Source organism: Thunnus thynnus, chromosome 18 (genome assembly GCF_963924715.1).
Source record: "Thunnus thynnus chromosome 18, fThuThy2.1, whole genome shotgun sequence".
NCBI lineage: Eukaryota > Metazoa > Chordata > Actinopteri > Scombriformes > Scombridae > Thunnus > Thunnus thynnus.
In genome coordinates, this window is record NC_089534.1 from 15,311,712 (window position 1) to 15,332,787 (window position 21,076).

The window sequence follows — 21,076 nt, forward strand, 5'->3', positions numbered from 1 at the left end:
GTCCAGCATGCTTTGCTTTGCACACAGCAGCTGCTACTGTAGTATAATAATAATAATAATAATAATAATAATAATAATAATAATAATAATAATAATAACAACAACATTGACAAGTAGTTAACCCTGAAAAAATAATGTGATGTCATTTTCAAGTATTTGAAAAAATAATCAGTGTATTCAATGACCTATGAATAATAGCCATAAATGCAATTGCCAAGGATTCATTTCTGCATATAGGTGAGTATAGTTTAGTACAGTATAGTACAGCACAGGATAGTATAGTATTATATAGTATGGTATAGTATAGTATCTTCTATCTTTGTGTTAATTGTTTAATGTTTGCTTGTTTGTTTGAATCATAGACTGTATGGTTTGAATAGACAACTGGCAGCCCCCACCACTTTTAACAGCTTTAAGAATGTATACATTTTTATAATAGTTTGAAATGTTTATACTTCTGTTCAAATTCTCTAAATCACTAAATTATGCATAAAACTTGCAGGCTTTTTTACTTGTCAGAGCAGGAACAGCACAGGTGGCCTCCTTCCCTTTAAGTGTCCCAGTAATCAACCCACCTGTTGATCCTAAATGTAATTCAGCTGTTATTAATGTTCTTAATTACATCTGTGCTTTTTCATCTATGATGTGTTAAAATATCATGGCCGGGTTCTGGTTCAAATGGGGCATTTATGCATCTGTCTCTCCATCTTCCTCTCATCTTGCCACTGTTAAGGCATAAAATAAGAATAATATGTTAAAAAATGATACAGATGTTTATCAAAACTAAAACTATAATGTTAACAATGTAAAGGGTTTTTTTTTTAGGCATTTTCCCCTTTATTGGACAGTTAAAGCAGTGTACAGGCAGACAGGAAATGAGGGGAGAGAGAGAAGTGTGTGACATGCTAAAAAGGTCCCTGGCTGGAGTCAAAGTGGGGATGTTGCAGTTTTATGTACCTTAACCATTTGGCTAACAAAGTTTTGAACGTTAGCTTGTGGTCATATGCTCACTTACTGACAATAACATGTTAAAATGCTTGCATGCTATTCAGCATGTAACCTGCAGCACATTAGCATGACACTGATGGGAATCAGCATGTTGGCATGAAAGTCTCAAGGGCACATTGCCAAAGTCAGTGATTTATCCTCTGGGGATCTGCACCAAATTTCAAATTAATCGTTATTGTAATATTTTGTTCTGGACCATCAGACCAACATGGCCACCCCTAAAGATTTTTAATTTATGTGGACAGAATTTCTTAATTTTCACTGAACAAGTCAGTGACATTGTATCACTGAGTGATCATTAAACACAGATGATGAAGGATAATTGTGTACATAATTCATTGTTACACCTAAGGCTGTATTTTAATTAGTTTCATGTTAAGGAGGCAAAAGATACTATATGACTGAGAATGGTGTGAGGGGAATAATGCAGCACTGAACACATGTACAGTAAATGCATCAGCATTTTTTACTTTCTAATTCTGTCCTATTGATCTGTCTGTATTTTTTCTTTCTTCTCTTTTATATATTTTTCTGTGTGTAAAGAGGTAACGGGTATTGTGGCTGCTAGTTCTTTCAAGTGTTTAGGGCGGTCAGTAAATGTCACTTTGGTGGCTTCTCAATGTGTTTGGTCTGTGCTCAAACATGAAAATACACTTACAACTGGCCATCAATGCAGGTAATGATGTAATATGAGTAGGATCTTCTGTAATGCTGTGTTTTGGTCTTATTTGGCTTTTATTTATATACAGTATAAAATGATTCCACATTTCTCATTGACTCCAGACTCATTCTCCAGATATCCACTGTCCCTGTGCTATGCACTTGTGTCACCATCTATATTATAAGTATTTTCCTAATGTGCAAAGGAACATACTACAAAAAACACACACGTGTTTCCACTTATTTTGTCTGATTAGCCTTTTCTCTGGTTGATAATTATTTTCCTGTTTATTAATTTCCCCTGTTAGGTTGGAACACTTTCACCAGTGTTATCCTTAGAGCATAAGTTTGGTGAGATCACGCACACTCATGCCCAGCATAACTCCACACAACTTCAACCTAATCAGCCAGAATAAGTGAAAACACCTGTGTCGGAGTGCAGAGACTTTAACACGCTCAATTCTAATGCTAATCTCGAGCTAAGACATGCACTCTAAGGCATTATATTAGAACACAGTCAATGAACCTCCCCCCTTTCTTACTCTAGCAGTGAAATAGTCTAAAGTGTGTTACATCATACATCACATCCTACACTGTTTGTACTGCAACCATTTTCATCATTTGAAATGTGAAACATGCATGTAAATACAGTACTAAAATATTGCACTTTCAAATACTATATTTATTTTTCTCTTCTGGGATGAACAGTCTGATATATGAATCTACAGTAAGGCTTAACATTACATTTTCAGCATAATATTTCTCTTTTCATCTAAAAACCAAAACATACAAAAAGAACTTTAGCACCATATGTTATTAATAATATTCATATTGTTCCCAAAAATAGGGCGTAGGTACAATACTGGACATCAGTTTTGCTTTTTTAAAGAACGGGGATTCCATGAAACAATTTACTTACATTTTATATTTAACAACAACAAAGAAATCATTCCTTATATGTTCTCAGTCACAACATACAGTAGGTTGTATGAGTACACTTTCATAGAGATGCTACAGATTGTAGCGAATTTGCTTACTGACATTGTGCCAACTTTTGGAATACCCCGGATAAATCATATAGCCTAGGGAGTATCCAGATCTGTGAAATACACCAACAAGCTAACACAATCTAGAAATTGATTGAATATAAACAAAGCAATATTTCCCAACACCTTTGATAACAATTTCAAAAATCAGCAGCAATTAATATGACAACCATAGTCGCTTCATTGGAATATCAAATCCATTTTTAAACAAAATATTACAGCCAATTCTACAAGAACAACAAAAATAGATACACACAGATAAAGGACATATAGATGACAGGAATTTACAACACAGCAATCACGTTCTATATATTTTTTTTTACCCAAATTCCATCAGCAGAAGCACATTTGTGCTCCTGTGCTCGTGTGTCAAAAAGATGCATTTTTGTCACCTGCCATTTTCTCATCTCAGAAAGAAAGAAAAAAATCCTAGTGCAGATTGAATCATAATAAAACAAAAGAAAAAACCATACTGTATGCTGAAACCAATATCATAAACACTGTATGAACAGTAGGGTAACTGTTGTTTTTTTGTGCAGACTGGAAAATCAAAATGGCACCATTGAGAGTTGAGTTCTGCTGTAAACTGTGTGGATCTGAGGTGCTAGCTCTCGAGCATTTTGAGACTGCAGGTTTGCGGGGTGCAGGCTCTCTCAGTCAACCGGAAGGCTATGCTTTTAGAAAGCCGAAAAAGTGGACTCTGCTGTCCACAATGGTAGCACCGTTTAAATGTATTTATTCAGCACCAGGTTATTAACAAAAACCAAAGAAGGAACAAAAGTAAAAGAAGAAAATGCACCGTTTTATCATCTGAACATACTGCTCCAATGGTCAAACAGATGGTCATGACACAAAGGTACAGACTTAAACCAAGTCAAACACTACGATGACCTGCTGCTACACATTAATGCAGAAATCAGAGGGTCATTGTGCAGTCGAGAGCACTTACATGCTAAATGCTGAGGGTCACCTCACAATGAGTCCTAAAGGCATGCTGGGAGGTGGTAGGAAAACCAGGAAATGAGGTTATTCGAAAAGTGAATCAGTGATCGGGCCTGTTTCAGATACATCGTTCCATTGTAAGAAAATGCAACATAACTGATTTTTGCTCATTTTGTCACCATTGACCTCTTCTTCCATGTGTTATTCCAACCGCAGGCATTATTGTTTTGGCTAGAGGATGTATTGTTCAACACGAGACAAATGACACAGAAAGTTCACGACTTGGCACTACAAATCATTCATCGTTGCAAGACAGAAGAAGATGTAAAGGCATAGACAAAAGTACAAAACAATCATTGACCAAATAATTCGTGGCTGGCATCTGTTATGACTGTCCATCAAACAATCCAAAACGAATGCTTTTGAGCTTGGTCTAAACTGCTAACTGTAACTTGTTGAATCAAATGGGTCTGTAGTGATTCAGCTCGCTCAAACATAAGATGAGGAACCCTACGTTCAAGTAGAGAAGATGTTCAGTATTGCCTTACTTTTCTCCTATGTCTTTGAAAGAACCAATAATTGGGTTTCACACAGCACCCATCACTTGGTTCTGTCACACTGTGAAGTTTAGTTGTAGCACTGTAACTAGGAAACTGTGTAGTCCTGCAGATGACTACTTGAATGAAACTGTAAGACTGAAAAACATTGTCGACTGAGGTGTAAGCTGACAGAATTGAGAACTTGGCTTCATCTAGTTTGGGGAGACAGACAGGGAAAATATTGTTTGGTGTTGTCATCTTGGTGAGTGTGCTGGCACATGAAACAAGTAAAGAAAGAGATTGGCATTGTGGTTTGCGGACCTGGCTGCCATGGCTGGATTGAAGCACCCAATGAAACAAGGCACAACAAGGACTGAGAAGAACAAGCTTGCTGTTCAAACGCTCTTGCTGTGTGTTGTGGCTGTCAAGGGATGTTGAATTGGGCAGGTAACCTGACAGGAACAATTCTCTGTAGGGCTTTTTGTGACCTTGTTTATGGTATAAAGCGTGGCAGCCTGAATACTACACTGTATGGTATAGAAAAGGCTTGCACACTTGTGTAGCTTAGCTCTTGAAATCCGCATATAATTTAAAGAAACCAAGAAAAATATATAAAAATGAAAACCCACTTATTATCCGACTTCTAGCTAATCCTTTTACTAGATACATAATGTGGCAAAATGATGATTGTACTGTAGAAATATACGTAAAATATACTGCATGTTTCATAAAAATCCAGACTTGTACATAGACTCTTTATAGACTTTAACTTCAGAGTTCAATTAACTGTCATTACTACTATTCTAATGACACAGTTACGCAAGCATAAATACTCTGCGTTATACGACATTAAGCACCACTAGATGAAATGCAGCCCAGTTGTACATAACCTTGTTTTTGATGCTATACAATACCCAAAAAAACTGGAACTGAATGAATCACAGTGTATTTGCACCTGATTTGTACATGTGTCCACGTCTGCAAAAGGTCAGCAGTGTTAAGTAAGGATGCACCGTATGCCAGGCAGCCAACTACCACAAAAACAAAAAAAACAAAACAAAACAAAACAAAACAAAACAAAACAAAAAACGACCCCTTCCCCAATAATATAATTTATATTCATGTAAAAATGAGTAATTATTCCCAATAAACAAAATGTGAAAACCATAATTAAGTGGTACAATCCCAGCCGAGAAGCGGTCCAGGATGCAATATGTTTAGGAAAAAATGGAGACCCTTGAGGACATGCCTGGGGATGAGAACTGCATTGAGACACCCCTGAGTCAGCTGGTTCAGTGGTCTTGTTTGTTGGTCCTGAGGAACCCCTGTATTGGCTGTTTTGCTTAGTTTTTTTTTTTAGTTTAACAATATTTATTATTTATTAGTTCATTCATTGACTAACTATTAACATGGCTGTTCATTCACTACAACGGAGAGGATCTATTCTGGCTACCATGGTAAACAATGAACAAGTTGGTTGTTTGCATACACATGTACAGTATATCTATACATATGGTGTGTTGGATGTTTGCTCCACCTTAGCTGACCCAACAGTTCTCAATTACTCAGGGCTGAACATCGCTTATAAGCTGAAGGGTGGCAGACCCTGGATGTTGAAGCTCTTGGTTATGGCAGTGTACCTCATTGCATGTTCTCATGTCAGGATCTCCAGTTGTTCAGCCTCAACCCCGTTGTTCAGTTACCAGAGAGTGTGAGAGTGTTTCACGGGAGTGCACCAAGGCCCAGCACCTCAGAGATGGGTAAGAGGGTGGAGCAGCAACCGAGGATGGAGCCAAACAATCGGCGAGAGAACGGAACTGTGGGAAAGGGCTCAGGAGACACACACACACACACACACACACACACACACACACACACACACACACACACACACACACACACACACACACACACACACACACAATACACAAAACAGAGCACATGTGTACACACCTACCAACGTGCAAGCATACTTCCCCTAACAATACATACTGTAGATCATACAGTATGTGCTGACAGGTAAACACTCTTCTCACACAAACACACAACAAATCACTCCAGTCAGGCCCTTTCGCACAATCTGTTCTCTATGTTCTTTTCCACCCCTGGCAAAACCCCCCTCTCGCCTTCAGCCCAGACTTACTAGGCATCTGCCTTTTACAGTACGATGTCAGCAGGCACAAGTGGCCACAGCTAAGCAGAGAGCCAGTGAGCCGGGAAAAAGGGATCTCTGTTTTGTGTAGGGCTCTTGGGCATCCCTTGTTGGGTGCATTTGTACTAATGCCTCATACTAAAGTCATGCCAAACACTACAATGTAAAAAACACACATTATATATTCAGATGAATCATTGAGTAAATAGATAAAATTGGAGTATGAAATGCATTCATTTTCAATGAGTTATTCAGTAACCCTCTCTGGAATTTTTCGTCAAGCTCCTTTGACTTAGAAGGCATGTTTTTTTTTCTTCATGAGTGAATACAGTGGTCTTCTCGTGGGTATTTGTAGTGGAGAGCTCCCGCAGGTTCAGCTGGAAGATGTATATTGGTGTGTAATTGCTGCACAGCAGGCCTATAGATGGCACACATTTTGCACAGACTCATTCTACTGGTTCAAGGGGGTAGATAAATTGGAAAGACAGTACTGTAAGATGCGATTTGGCTTCGTTTCAACTGTGCTAGCAGGTGCCAGAACAGTCGCCTTGTGCACCCATATAAGAGTATAGCCCCTTTGAGGGCAAACTGACGTTGAAGAGTATACCTTTAAACACGTGTTTTGTTATGTAAAAAAGTGTGTGTTCTGGCAAAATATAATTATGTCAATGACTATAAATGTGGACACAAATACGCACTGAAGTATAATAGCATAGAAATATCTTCTCAGATTTGTCGTGTTTTTTTTCAAGAAGTTATTACAAGTCTTTGCACCCGATAAGCATATATTAATCAACCTAAAACATTTGTTGATAATAAAACAAAATAAGGAGGTTGAAAAAGGGAGTACTTTCTAGGGTTCAGAAGGGAATGGTGGAGGATTCATTGAAGGCTGTCTTTGCACTACAAAAAGATGTGCACGTTAACACATTTGTACCCTTCTACACCTACAATCTTAAAAAAAAGTCTTTGGAATGTTTTTACGATGATTTTCTACCCACCAATTTAGAAAACTTTGTGCTCTTTTCAACTACATTCCACATTTCTCTCATTGTGTTTTCTCACTTCAAGTGGTTATCTTATTGTGCTGTCACAACTATGGGCAAAAATGACCAAGTAAGGCATGCTATCATAGCTTGCCTCCACTGGAGGGCAGTCTGCACTGTAAAAATTGAATATATGGGTGGAACTGATTGAAGGTCAGTGTGCTTCTTTTTTCTTCCATACATGATGCGATTACGATTTAGGATTTTGGACAAAAATAGTACAGCCAGGATACAATTGAGCCACGTAAGCTCACAGAGGGAAAATCCATTTTGAACTGCTTCTCTTAGACACATCTATTATTGTGTCCACTCTACAGTATCATGATAGAAAATTGAGTGCTTTTTAATTTATGGTCTAAGGACTTGGAAAACATTATCATACATTTCAATGATTTACAGAAAGAATGGCAGTAAATGTTGGGATGTGCAAAGACCTGCGCCCACTGAGACTCTCCTCCATCATTCCCATCAGGCTTTGCGCCAGTCCCATGTCACAGGGACATACAATATGCCCTTCACAAGTATTCACAGGTTGAATCACCAATACAGTATAATGCATTAAACACATTTCATAATGAAACATTCATATGTTATCTACACTCATACAGAACCCTCCTCTATCAATGTAGAGGGATTTATATGAGACTTCTGTATATATTATCACATAAGATACTGTAGGTTTATAATTTTCTCTCTGTACTTTATGTTTTTTCCAAAAATAAACCATGACTGTGTGTTTAGACTGTCTTGACAGATTTTCAGTTGACCAAACACACATCTCCTGCAGGAAAACTGAATGATCATAGAGACGGAGAGGGTTGAGTGTCAAATAGAAAGAGATAATATCTGTAGAGGAAGAAGAGCAGAATGAAGGAAGGGAATGCGTGTGCATGGTTGTGTGTAAGAGGGGGTAAAAGAGCTGAGGGAGAGGATGCCTTCAGAAGGAGGATTCGTACTGCAGGAGTTCATAAAGAAGCGGACCGTCCCTATACCTGATGCCCACCGCATTAGGGCTAATGTACTGCAGCACATTTATGGTCCTGCGCAGGCGCCGATCCACAAAGTGTGCATCCCAGGCTGGGTAGCGTTTTCTGGGCATGTCTATCTTGATGAGAGGACCCTCAGCCTGGATGGGCCTACCGGCTGCATCCACAGGCTCTGTGGACCTCACCTGGAAAACCGGAAGGCAGGTGTCCGTGGCTGTTTCATCTGACTCCACATGTTCCCCTGCCACACCCCGTGTGGGGGTGGCCTGGGAGCCACGGGGGCCTGGTGTGGGAGCCATGGGCTCAGCCTCAGGGGGTAAGGGAAGGCCCCACAGCAGCTCGGCACAGCAGGAGCTGGCCAGCACCCTCAGCCGGGGGCCCATGGGGTGTAGAACCCCATAATAGAGAACCATACAGGCCACACCTGAGGCAAAGCACAGGAAGACGCCACAGAGGGCAAAAGAGGCATAGGCGTCAGTGGTGGCTGGGTCGCGGTACGCATACCAAAGGGAGCTGAGGATGGCATTCTCTAACAGTACTACCGTGTAATAGGCCACCATTCTGTACCGTGTCCGGCCCTCACGTACATTGAACCAGCAGAAGACATAGACCACGCCCACCACCATGTTGAACAGTACCTCCTCCCATTTGGACATGCAGAAGTCGGTGCCGCCATGGATGACCCAGAAAGCCATGGCACACCAATGGAGCACCACAAAAATGCCAAAGTAGATGTGGAAAACAGAGGCAAATAGGGCAAAGGAGAGCACCCGTGAGGAGATGGTAAAAAGGCGCCAGAACAGATGCACTAGGGCACCTCGGTAACTCATGCTCTTCTTGTCGTCACGTGAATCCCGCAGGAGTTTGTGGTAAGATGCTAGCACCCAGGCCAGGGACAGGAGGGAGGACATAGCAGAAACACCTGGAAATACAGACAGACACAGAGAGAAAGAATAAAAGCAGAGAAAGAGAGACTAAAAATGGCAAGAATGAAAGATAGCGACAGATAGTGATAGATGGTCTTTCTAAAAACCTTAGAAATATATAAAAAAAAGGATCCAGTTTCATTTTAAGCATAAAGTATAACCCAAAGATTTATGGTTTTATCTTGACTTGGCTGCCATTCCACTTACTGTATACAGTATGTTGTATTTCAGCCAAAGCAATCCATCACGGTTTTCAAAGGAATATTATTACCAAGATCATCATGGGTCATTCAGTCAACATAGTCTCCATTTAGTGCACCATTTCAGTTTCCTTAAGACATGTATAACAGTAGAGACAGCAGATATGTCAGTGCAGTAACCTGGTGCATGAAAAATGACAGAGGATTATCTGCAGAGCAGCAGCATGGTGCATCTCAGCAAATGCATTGATGGCATTTCTATAGACACCCCAGCAGAGAAGGGTATGACTTGATATGATTGAATTGCCTTCCTTGGGGAACTGTATTGCACAGACAAACTGGAATTGTAAGAGGTTTCAATAACCAGAGTGATGAATGTTGGAAATTGGATATAATGGTGTAGAATGTCATACACAGTAAATAAAGTGATATGTGAACTTCAAAGAAAATTGATAAAACATGGGTATAAAATATGGATGCATCTCAACATCATGTGATAAACATGCACTGTGACATATCATGCAAAAAAAGAAATTTTCTGAACTACACACAAACAACATCAGACATCAGAAGTGTTAGGGAACCCCTTACACTGCAGCCACTCAGCCTTGTTGCTCTGGATCATGATGCAGAGCTGCAGCACCAGCTGAGGGGCACTTTCTAAGAAGGTCTCCAGCAGTCGCAGCATGTTGACATCGGCATACTCATACATCATAGCCCAGTAAAAACGCCGCTGGTTCTCCTTCTGCCGGTGACTTTGTATGCCGAGGTACATGGTGCGGATATACCTGCAGAGAGAGGAAGAATGAACAGGTTTTTTGAAAAAAAAATTCTAACTTTGTGGTGTCTTCGAACTCCCTTAATTAATATTTCACTGTATTGATAGAGAAGTCACAAGAGCGCTCATTAACATCAATATTACATCTTTGCCACCTACAGAAATGCATAAATTCACTGTAAAGCACACCTACACATGGTTGAGTTTTGACAACACTAGAGGGCATACTTAGCTACACTTTTTAATACACAGTTGAATATATTCATCTGCATTTATGAGGAATTTATCATTGGCTTCTGAATTAGTTAAAAGGAATTTGCTGATGTCTAGCAATGAATAAAGTTGATAAAACAGTAATAAAAGAGAAAAATAATCTCAAGAGGGGTTTCCCTTGCGTACAAAGTAACTACTTGCATCTCTTAGCAAGTTTACTTTATGACTGCCTTGTGTAAAGCAGCAATGAGAAAAAACATCACTAGCATGACTTGATTAAAAACATTCTCCAATGGTCTCTATGAACTCTGTAGGTGTGGTTATTGAACTTGTTATAGAAAGCATACTGTAGTAAGAAAGGCAATAATCATTGTCTTAAGTGCACCACATGACCCATATTGTCCGCTGCTGCAGCGGCTATTTTCATGACTGATGGGGTTTCATAAAGGTGAAGTGACTCTGGTAAAGCCAGGGAGATGGTAGGTAATGCAGCAGAGAAGTGGCAGCTAATTGAATCACGCTCCTGTTGCAATCAAAGCCACACCACCTCTTTTTTTTTTTAAAAGGACAAGACACAGAGGCTCATTCTGTGCTGCTGAGCAAAATGTAATATGCTCCGGGCTGTGATATAGCTAATTAAGATCATAATCTTCTTTGGGTTTGGGTTTGTTTTGAAATGTAATGCTGCAGCTGCTGCCGCCAATTAACGTGCGCAGAAGAAGACGAGTAAACAATGAGGAGGAAAACATTTAGTGGATCGAAGCTTTGGACAGGAACATTGCACCGCACTCTCGGTAAAAACATCAATCCATCCAACAAAAGAAAATCAAGATGACAAAAAGAAAGAAAACAGCATTCTGGAGGGCTTCTATCCTCCCCAATCTGTAAACAAACCCAAGCTCCACAAACATGTTAACCCAAGTCTGGCTGTAGAGAAAACAATCACCAAGACCACTATCACAGTTATAGTGGTTTATAGTTATCTTAACAGTGATTTCAGTCATTGCATATTGGATAGTAGCTGCAGGGTCTGTCTGCCTGAGCTGGCAGAGTGGCCAAATAAATCCAGTACTTGATGTGAAGGCAGTCAACCGCGGACAATAGTGTAGCAAGGACAGAAATAGACTAGACAGTAGCACTCCCCAAAACAAATTGAGAGGCTATGGATCTACATTCAGCCCCTAAAAGTGAGACACAAATATACTGCAACATAACAAACAAAACAAGAAAATGCTTATGAGTGGTTTTCAACATAATTAGCCTCTGCAATAGCTATTGGGGAAGAGATTACTGTTTAATTTGAAATGAGGTTGAGTGCAATGCACTGTAAAGAATGTATGGTCTACTAGGGTCTGATTGCCTTTGGTTATTGTTTTGGTTGATTTGAGCATTTGCCAGTCCCCTTTCTCCATACATACAATACAAATCCCTTTACTTCAGCACAGTTGAATGTAATAAAACATGGGAACATACTTTACATCTGATAGATATGGAAGGCCAGAGAGATCACTGTGTCTCATTTTTTGTGCACTGTATTATTTGTATAATTATGGTATTATTCACTGTAGGTTGAGGTCACAAAACAGTTTTTTTCATGTGTTTCATGGTCAAGAAAACAAGCAACTCATCATAAAATAAATCTCAGGAAATCTAACTAAAACCCCCGTCTTTACCAGGTATAAACTATGATCACCAGATCTCTGATCTTATTTGCTTTACATGAGGCATTAAACAACATTTTACCGCCACCAAAAAAAAAGAAAAGCCCAGGCCATGTAAATTACATTTGTGACATTTATAAAGAATTAATATACAACCAAGAAACATCTAAAACAATAAAGTGGATCTTTTTCTGACAAAGCTGGCAAACCACTACATGGTCAGGTCTGTCAGTCAATTAGCTACCTAAAAAGACAGCCACTTTCCCAGAAAGAGAAAAGGGAACTGAATAAATAAAAGAGTGGAACAAAGACTTCAACTGTAGCTACAAGATCAGTGTGGAGATTTGAGAAACCAGGTATGGGATTTCAGTAAGTACATTTTAGTGGTTGTGTTCCCGTAGTTCAAAAACAGAAAGAAAAAATCTCATATGACGGTGTTGCTGACAAATACACAGTGAAATAACCAAGATTCAGGTGGAGGATTCAGGTTGACAGTAACGAAAAATACACAATTGGAGCTAATCTATTGTTAGCGCTGTCATAGCATCCCATTCCCACTAAGACAAGGCTGCTATGATGCATGGAGTAATCAAAGATAGAGAAAGGTATGGCTGGGCAAGGAAACGTAGGAGCGCAGTGATGGTGGTCTTTCGTGGGATAGTGGACAGGGGGAACAAGAGGGGGGTGGGGGGCGGACAAAAGTTTTTTTGGGATCAATAGCTCTGGGCTGTGAGAGGCACCATTATATCCAGAGGTAAAGGCTGGCATTCCGTGACATTTTCAGTTGGACTGGTAAATGTCAGATGGAACAAGTCAACCCCTCTTCCTCACTAATGACATGCCACAGAGACCTACACAGGCCCTTTGTCTCCATCCCACCATTTCCATTAGTCTGTGTGTTCCACTGCTACGTCTCACTGGTCTGTAGTGCCTCCGTCAGAAACAGTAATCTTCATGGCCTCTGTAGCTGTCTTGCTTTGAAAATCACAGCCAGGCTAGCAGCTCTGTGAGGCTGTACGTAAAGGCACAGCTGTGCTTTGAGCTAAATGTCAACATCAGCATACTAGCATGCTCATTATATATATATATATATATATATATATCAGTGGAGGCTGGTCCATAGAGGCAGAGGAGGTTGATCCTCCTTTGAGAGGCAAAAGTTGGTGGAGGTGGAGTGGGGGACAGAGGAGGATGGGTGCCTGCTGACCTCCGCAGGGCGGGATCTCTTACATTGACAATGTATTTCATTGTTTTTCCTTCCTTACCAATCAACAACCAGAATGCAATATTGACATCGAGTTTGTCCAATGATAGTTTCCAGATTTCATCTTCAATTCTCTCCACTGTAAGGCAGAGTAGCAGCAGTAGATAGCTCCTTGCGTTAGCCAATGCAACAGCTGGCTTGTTGTAACAGCCTGGAGGACTCTTTATACATCCATGGAAGGACTGTTAAGGACTGTTGTTAAGCTAATGGGAGAAATTATCTGGATTGTGCTGTGCAGCAGTAGCAGCACGCTGCTGGGGAGGCTGGAGAGAGAAGCAACTGGAGAAACAACCAGGAGAGTTAGCTTGTTTGTCATTGTTGCTAATGATATCAGACTGGTTAAGCATTAGCCATAAAGTTCTGTTAACTAACAAACAAGATGACCAACAGCGACAAATGGATGTTATGACATGAATACTTCATCTCCATGAAAGAAAGAAGAAGACGTCAGATAACGTGAGTCAGATACAGCTTCTTTCTCTGTGTCTCTTTGGTCGCTAATTTCATCTCTGATGGTTAAATGTCTCTGTGTGGCTTTTTTGTGTTTTTTATCTCCTTAACAAGAATGCAGCAGAGATCATATAATGTGTTGTGGGTAACGTTAGTTTGCTTGTTGAAGTTACAGTGAGCTGTCTGGACTCACTCAGTCATTCGTTTTTAATTGAGTGGTTGTTCAGTCACCTGTTGATGTATCATTAGTGAATGACTGCAGGAGGTCTGGCTGCTTGCTTCTGACAGTTTCTTTAGTTCTTTTTAAGCTGAGCCGTATATTGAGTAATAAGCTTAATGTAACTAGAATAACAAGTGTTAACTAGTGGTGTAACTGATTGTAGTTGATCCATGATCCGTAGGGATCACCCCCCACGGTACGACAGGCATATGAACTGCGGATTAATTGCAAAATTTAATGTCTCATTTAAGACAAAGTCAACAAACTACTGTAAGTACAAGTCATGGACAGACAGCATGTCGCTAACAGGGATTTTGAAGAGCAACGATCAAACCACCAGCATTTCACGTTCCCATTGTCTGGGAACTATGAATGTCAGTACATGTAAATCTATCTAGTAGATGTTGTTGAAATATTTCACTGGATAAGTGAAAACTTTTACCTGCAGAGATCACCAAAGTTAGTCGGACTACTCCTCTAGGCGCCATGGATATCTCTATCAAACTTTATAGGAATCCATCCAATAGTTGTTGAGACATTTCACTAAAACTCTGCCTAAAACGTCAATCTCATGGTAGCACTAGAGGAAAAGTCATACTATACATAACCCATCATTCATTTTAAACTGAACTTATTCTCTATTCAAGCAGGTAAATGAGAGTTCTCACTGCACAGATTCACATCCGACCCTTTCCGTTTAGTTCATATTCCTTTGGTTTCAGCAAAAAAAAAAAAAAACCTGTACAGTTAAACACTTTCGGTTTCACGGCTGTCAGAAAAATCTGAACTCACTCCATCACGTCTCCAATACACTCAGCGTATGCCTTCACAAGAATCTCACACACATCCCAGGATTGTGATGCACACTGTTAACACTCCCACAGTGCCTTTTCAGATGTAGTAACACAAACGGCTCCCTAAAAATAAGCAGACACACACAAACACACATGTGCACGCACAAGCATACTTGTCAGCTCTGAAGGTAATAGGGGATTTCCTTTCTATTCCAGACACATTTGTCAGATCTCTCTGTCTTCCTCCCCTCGCCTCCCGCCTTCACTCCACTTAGGCTGTGGTCCACTCCTTGATGCCCCCCCGCCGCCCCCCCCCCACATCCTCCCTTCCTTTCCTTTTAGCTCCATAGCTCCTCTACAGGGCTCCTCATGAATTATTTGTGGCAAGATCATAGCGATCGTTCATGGCTCGTTAAGCAGCGTACGCATGGCCTAACAGCTCGATGCTGTGCCAGGGTCGTGTTCCAAGCCCAGCCGTCTGCCATTGCTGTCGAGACACAGGCAACCATTAACCCACCCACCCACATACACACACATACACTGCACGCATGTGCACAATCAAACACACAAGCATCTTCAGAAAATACAAGATTTGATAGCATCCCAAAATGACTAACCAAAGGTAGATATCTGCTCTAAACCTCAGATACACATATGAAACTGTAATTACAAGGTTTGCATGATTAGACATCTTGACGTCTGAGCATGAGCTACAGTGACGGACAGGTGGAATGACAAAGAGATACACACACATGCACACACACACACACAATGATACACACACCATTCGGCTGACCGGCTGCTTGGCCATGTTTTTCCTCCCTCTCCTCCAAAGTCATTGACCGATGAGTCATCCAACCACCCTTACACTAATCCCTTGAGTGGGTGGTTAGAAGGATCACACACACACACACACACACACCTAGCCAAGTTTAACAGCATCTGTCTTCTAAGTCATGCTCGTGGGAAGGCTCAGGAGCTCAGACTGAATTCATATCTTGTCATAAGCTGATTCATAAGAAGATCACAAGTACTATTACAGCAGCATGAAGCAGAGCTTATGCATCAGCTGTAACAGGTGGAATCTGGCAGAACACTAAGCATGGGGGACACACAACATACGCAAGGCCTGAGGGTTTATAAAATAGTGTGTGTGTGTGTGTGTGTGTGTGTGTGTGTGTGTGTGTGTAAGGTGGAGGCAATGCCGACCGCAATGAGTCACACCCTGAGTCACTCTGAGGCCGCACATCGACTCTCAATGAGGTTTAAACCTATTTTCTCAGAGAGATTTACATTTCTCTCCCTCATTTCCTCGGCATCTTTACTTCTCTGTGTCTTTCTCTCTTTTCATAGCTCTCCCGGACACCCCACCTTCCTTCCAAGACAGAATTCAATTTCTGTGTCTGGATACTTAGCTCCATTTACAGTGCTGTTTTTTTTTTTTTTTTTTTTTTTTTCTGGGGGAAGCGGTAGAGGATGTGTGTGGGTGTATGTGTGTGGGAGGGGGGTAGCAGTTACAGCAGGTACTGCCTAATCATAGCAAATCTGTTTCCCCTCTTCCTGTGCTGCTTTCCCCTGTATCCACCCCTTCACCTCTTATCCCACATTGCCCGGTTAAGCTATGGCAATTCTATCCATCATGAATGCAATTTCAGAAAACACCTTCTTTTTGTTGTCTGTCTCTGAGTTTTGTTTTAAAATGACACTCACGCCATTTGAACAAAAAGAATTAATCCCTTACCAGTTGCCAGCAAACACTCACTGTACAAAAGTATAAGTTGTACTTACTACAATTACTAGAGGGTTTAAAACCTCAAAAAGTAAGTCTTTTAAAGACATATATCTTCAAACTGGACATATCTGGATATAAGTTCTGCCTGAATTTATCCGTTTTAGATGAAATTTCATCATTTGATTGTTTTTAAATGACTGTTTTTCTGTCCACTGCTTTTAGACTGTGCTCATATTCCCTTTTTTATGCTGCTAGTATGTTAGTTATACTGTAAAGTGTGGAAAAACGACATAATCAACCTAAGAGCTACAGTATTTATTTATTTATTCTTCTGCACATACCCTCTGTTTGCCTGAAGGGGTCAGTATGCTTTAAACAAAGTGCTTTTTGGATCAATAAACTCTATATGAAACCCCATACACCAACAGCTTTCCAGTGTTGGAGTGGGAGGGGGTATTGTGTCCCGAAATTGCGTTTTTTGTAACTATCCGTGACCGCCAATCCATCAAGCATCCTCACTTTATGCAGGTGCCAGGTGTGTGGAGGTGAGAAAGTACGCAGAAATCACACAACTACTACCCTATGTCTGTGAAGAATTTCACATTATCACATCTTGCATCTCCCAGGCTTTTTGCCCTGCCTTTGAGTGTGGTCGTTCGAAACAGCAATAAAAAATTCTTCAAAAGATTTCAAACATGCTCAGATGACACATTGTACAAACTAGTTCTTTTCAAGCATACTTAACTCAGTCAAATTGCCTTCCTTAGTTTCAAATATTGTGCCCTTAAATAAGCCTTTCTAAGTTTAAAGTCTCCCTTTTTTAGTCCAAATTGCCAGAAATATAAGTAGCAATCATACTCGCTAGTCAAACACACACAATATATTCCCTTTCCATGCAAAAAGGAAGCAAAAAGCAAGAAATCCTGTTGTGGCTTTCTATCAAAAAGAACTACTGCCTCACTGGGACAGCAGCAGTGGGAACACACACACACACATAGCTGTTTATGTATGAGTGGCTGAAACCATTTCTAGTAATACTGTTGATCTTGGAAGGAGAAAGTCATCCTTTCATTCAACCATGTGGAGGCCAGCAGCATGGGTCAGCGAATGAAAAACTGGCAGGGAGTCAGCGTCTTGCTCAAGGACACTTCAGCAGGACTGCAGGTCGTGTCACCAATGTGTCTCCTTCTGCCCTTTACAGTGAATGAAAGTATCACAGCTCCAGCGGGAGCCCAACAGTGATGTCATGTTATTCATCATTCGCCAATTTGTGAAGTGCCAAAGAAATCTGTTCTTGCAAACATCTCTTGAACTTCACAGCTTCTTTGAGAGAAATAGAATAGAAACAGAAATATGGCATGGTAGCTGTTTTTTTTTTTTTTTAAGAAACCTTGCATTTGTATACGTCAAGAGGAGAGATTTTTATACTTTCCAGCAACACTTTGTGGCTCAATGTGGCTCAACAGGTTTCACCTTTACCTGTGTACCACTGATCCTACATCAGATATGTCTTTATCCTCCTTATGGCGGCAAATAGCCCTGGAATGAAAGGCTGGCCGAGTTGAGATCTGTGTCCCACAGGCGAGTCAGATACACTCACATACAAACACACAACGATATGTGACCAGGGCCTTTGGGCGATTCCTACACTGAGAGGTGCTGGAACGTTGAACAGAGACTGGGCTGACATGATGCAAGCTGAAGGCGATGGGGAGCCGTAAGCTGAGATGAGGGATGTTGCGTCAACTCTGCTCCGCCCTGTCAATTCTTTGAGTGTGTGCTGGTTAACCACGTCTGACGTCTTGACTAAATATTATCACTGTAATTAGAACACTTCATACATATATTTCATATCATGTGGTCTGTTAGAAGAAGTGATTTATGATGGACATTGTTTTTCCCCAAATGTCACCAACATCAGTGAGAATCTTACCAATTAAATACAAATCTACAGTGCTTCACTGGAAATTATGGAGATACATTTTTTTTTATTTTTACAAAGCTTTCTTCCCCATCTCAATGTGTGCATAGACACTGAACCCCAGCATGTATAGTAGCTCTCCTCTCCCCTGCTCCACTTTCTCTCTTTCCCTCCCTGCGCAGCCACTCCTTTGTTACCATTAGCAACGGTTCTCAGGTACCCCAACTCATTGAGCTGTGATCACATGACATAGAGGCATCACTAAGACAAGGAAAAGGAGGGAGAGGTGAGATGGTAAAGAAAGGAAATAAGAGGAAAAGAAAGAAGGGGATAAGAGAAAGTTAAAAGGAAGAGGAGCAGACATTACAAGAGCGAGAGGAGTAGGTACACAAGTCACATGACCAAGGCCTCTCTGCCCTCAGATGGACGACAGCCAGAGATTCTAGCTGATCTAAGATAATTCGGGGTCATTTTCCAATAATGGACTAAGAGCATGAAACGGATAAGGAGGTGCAGATTCTGTATCAGCGCTAAAAAGAAGGGACGATCCCTTGCGTTTCAGACACAGAAGGCTATTGATCACTTCAGCTGGGCATTAACAGCTATCAGCAGCAATATGGGGCAGCACTATCCAATATCCAGATGGGTAATCAAATGAAGGGCAGACTTAATGAAATGATTGATTTGATTCAACAGTTAAAATAAAAACTACACAATGCAGCTCCAAACAGTATTATCAAATGGATAACGCAGATTAACTGTAAAAGTGAACACTTGTCGAAAATGGTAATTTAACTTAATGTAAAATAAACAATTTAAGAATTTCTCAGTGCAGACTGAGATAGGCTTCACTTCTTCATATTTGTTGGTTTGGATTTTAGTTTTCTAAGGGCATGGCTTGCAATAGCTTTTTGATTTGTTGTTTGTTTTTGAAAGGTTAAAGTGTCTGCCGCAGTGATATTTCTGAATTACCTTTTCAAACATGCAGCGCATTACAGCTGGTTTCTCAGCTCCTTATATCAAACTTTACTTGAGTCACACACACACGAAAAAAATCGATCATATGAGTTTAGATATTAGTATTACAGTATTATTACAGTAACAGAAATTTGTTACTACGTGGCCTTTTGCTATCTTAAAATAAAACTATTGGAGAGAAATAGTCTGACGGCCTGAGGTGAAATCCTTCTCTCTCCCTCTCTGGATCCCCACCTCTCCTGTACTGTTTTGTGACTGCTCCTCAACAAGGGGAAGGGCCAGATTATGTACGGATTAAGAAGAAAAGGCTTGACCCACTTGCTTTTCAAAGAGTGCACCACCAAAAAAGGGCTGTGCGGATGCTGGCTTCCATTCAGTGTCAGCACTTCTGTTGTACTGTGCAAGACACTTGAAGCTCATGTTTATTGCTCTTAAGACTATAATTAGCAGGGCTGGCTTATGGTGTTAAAACGCTTCCCTGACTAACCAACTGATTGAAAGTTCTCTGTGTAAATCTCTTTTGTGCCTAGAAATACCGCTTCTCGGGTGTATGCTTCTGCCAACCAGTCAAGTTTACATCCATGTCTGTCAAGACTCATATAAGGTTTGTAGTGAAGACTTTGAAAGGTGTATTTTATTGTGAAATGGAAGTTATCAATATACTGACATGTATGATTCCAGTGAATAATTTCCAGTGAGAAACATGCTCTTCACTTAGAGACTATTTTTACAGAGGAGTACAGAGGACTGATAGAGAGCTTTGTCACATGGTGTAACGATAATCACCTGAAGCTCAATATCAGCAAAACCAATGAGCTTATGTTGGACCACCACTGTAACAGGAGGCCCCCTGCCCTGGTTATCATCCAGGGAGAGGAAGTGAAGAAGATGGCAAAATGCAAAGAAGCTACAAATTCTAAAACATGGATGCTTCAAACACATCTTCAACCCAGCAGCACAGAAGATCTATACAATCACCACAGTTTCAAGGTGGGCACCCAAGATTAGTGTCATCAATTCAGTATCCGATCAAATGTGAAATACAGTCATAATTCTTCTGTTCCTGAGTTATGGCGTTGAATAATGACCAGAAAAAATGTTTTTGCAGAACATCATGATGTCACAGTGAAGTTGACCTTTGACCTTTTGGATATAAAATGTCATCACTTCATCATTTTATCTTATTAGACATTTGTGTGAAACTGTGTCATAATTAGCGTATGAATTCTTGAGTTATGGCCAAAAATGTGTTTTGTGAGGTCACAGTGACCTTTGACCTACAAACTTGAATCAGTTCATCCTTGAGTCCAAGTGGACGTTTGTACCAAATTTGAAGAAATTCCCTCATAGTCTACAGCTATTAAGAAAACTAGATGTTCACCAATCATCTTTATTATTATGACTTATTATGAACTAATGGGTCATATCAAAGAGGCATAGCTTATGTCATGCATGCTCATATCAGTCATGAAACCTTAATAAAATTCTTTAATAAAAAGAGCAAAATCAAAAGTAATTAGGCAAATCATAGGTACAAATATGTGTAGGCTACTTGAATGA

The 21,076-nt window shown here is 40.4% G+C and overlaps 1 protein-coding gene across 1 annotated transcript in view; it reads right to left on the reverse strand.

The window, feature by feature from the left end:
* Positions 1-2,338: 2,338 nt before the first annotated feature.
* Positions 2,339-21,076, reverse strand: part of xkr6b (XK, Kell blood group complex subunit-related family, member 6b) — a 59,682-nt gene continuing 40,944 nt past the window's right edge. Inside the window, exons 2-3 of the mRNA XM_067572751.1 lie at positions 10,097-10,293; positions 2,339-9,301 (exon numbers count right to left, since the gene is read on the reverse strand). Coding sequence (XP_067428852.1) covers positions 8,331-9,301; positions 10,097-10,293 — 1,168 coding nt within the window. The 3' untranslated portion in view covers positions 2,339-8,330. The remainder of the gene's footprint in view (positions 9,302-10,096; positions 10,294-21,076) is intronic.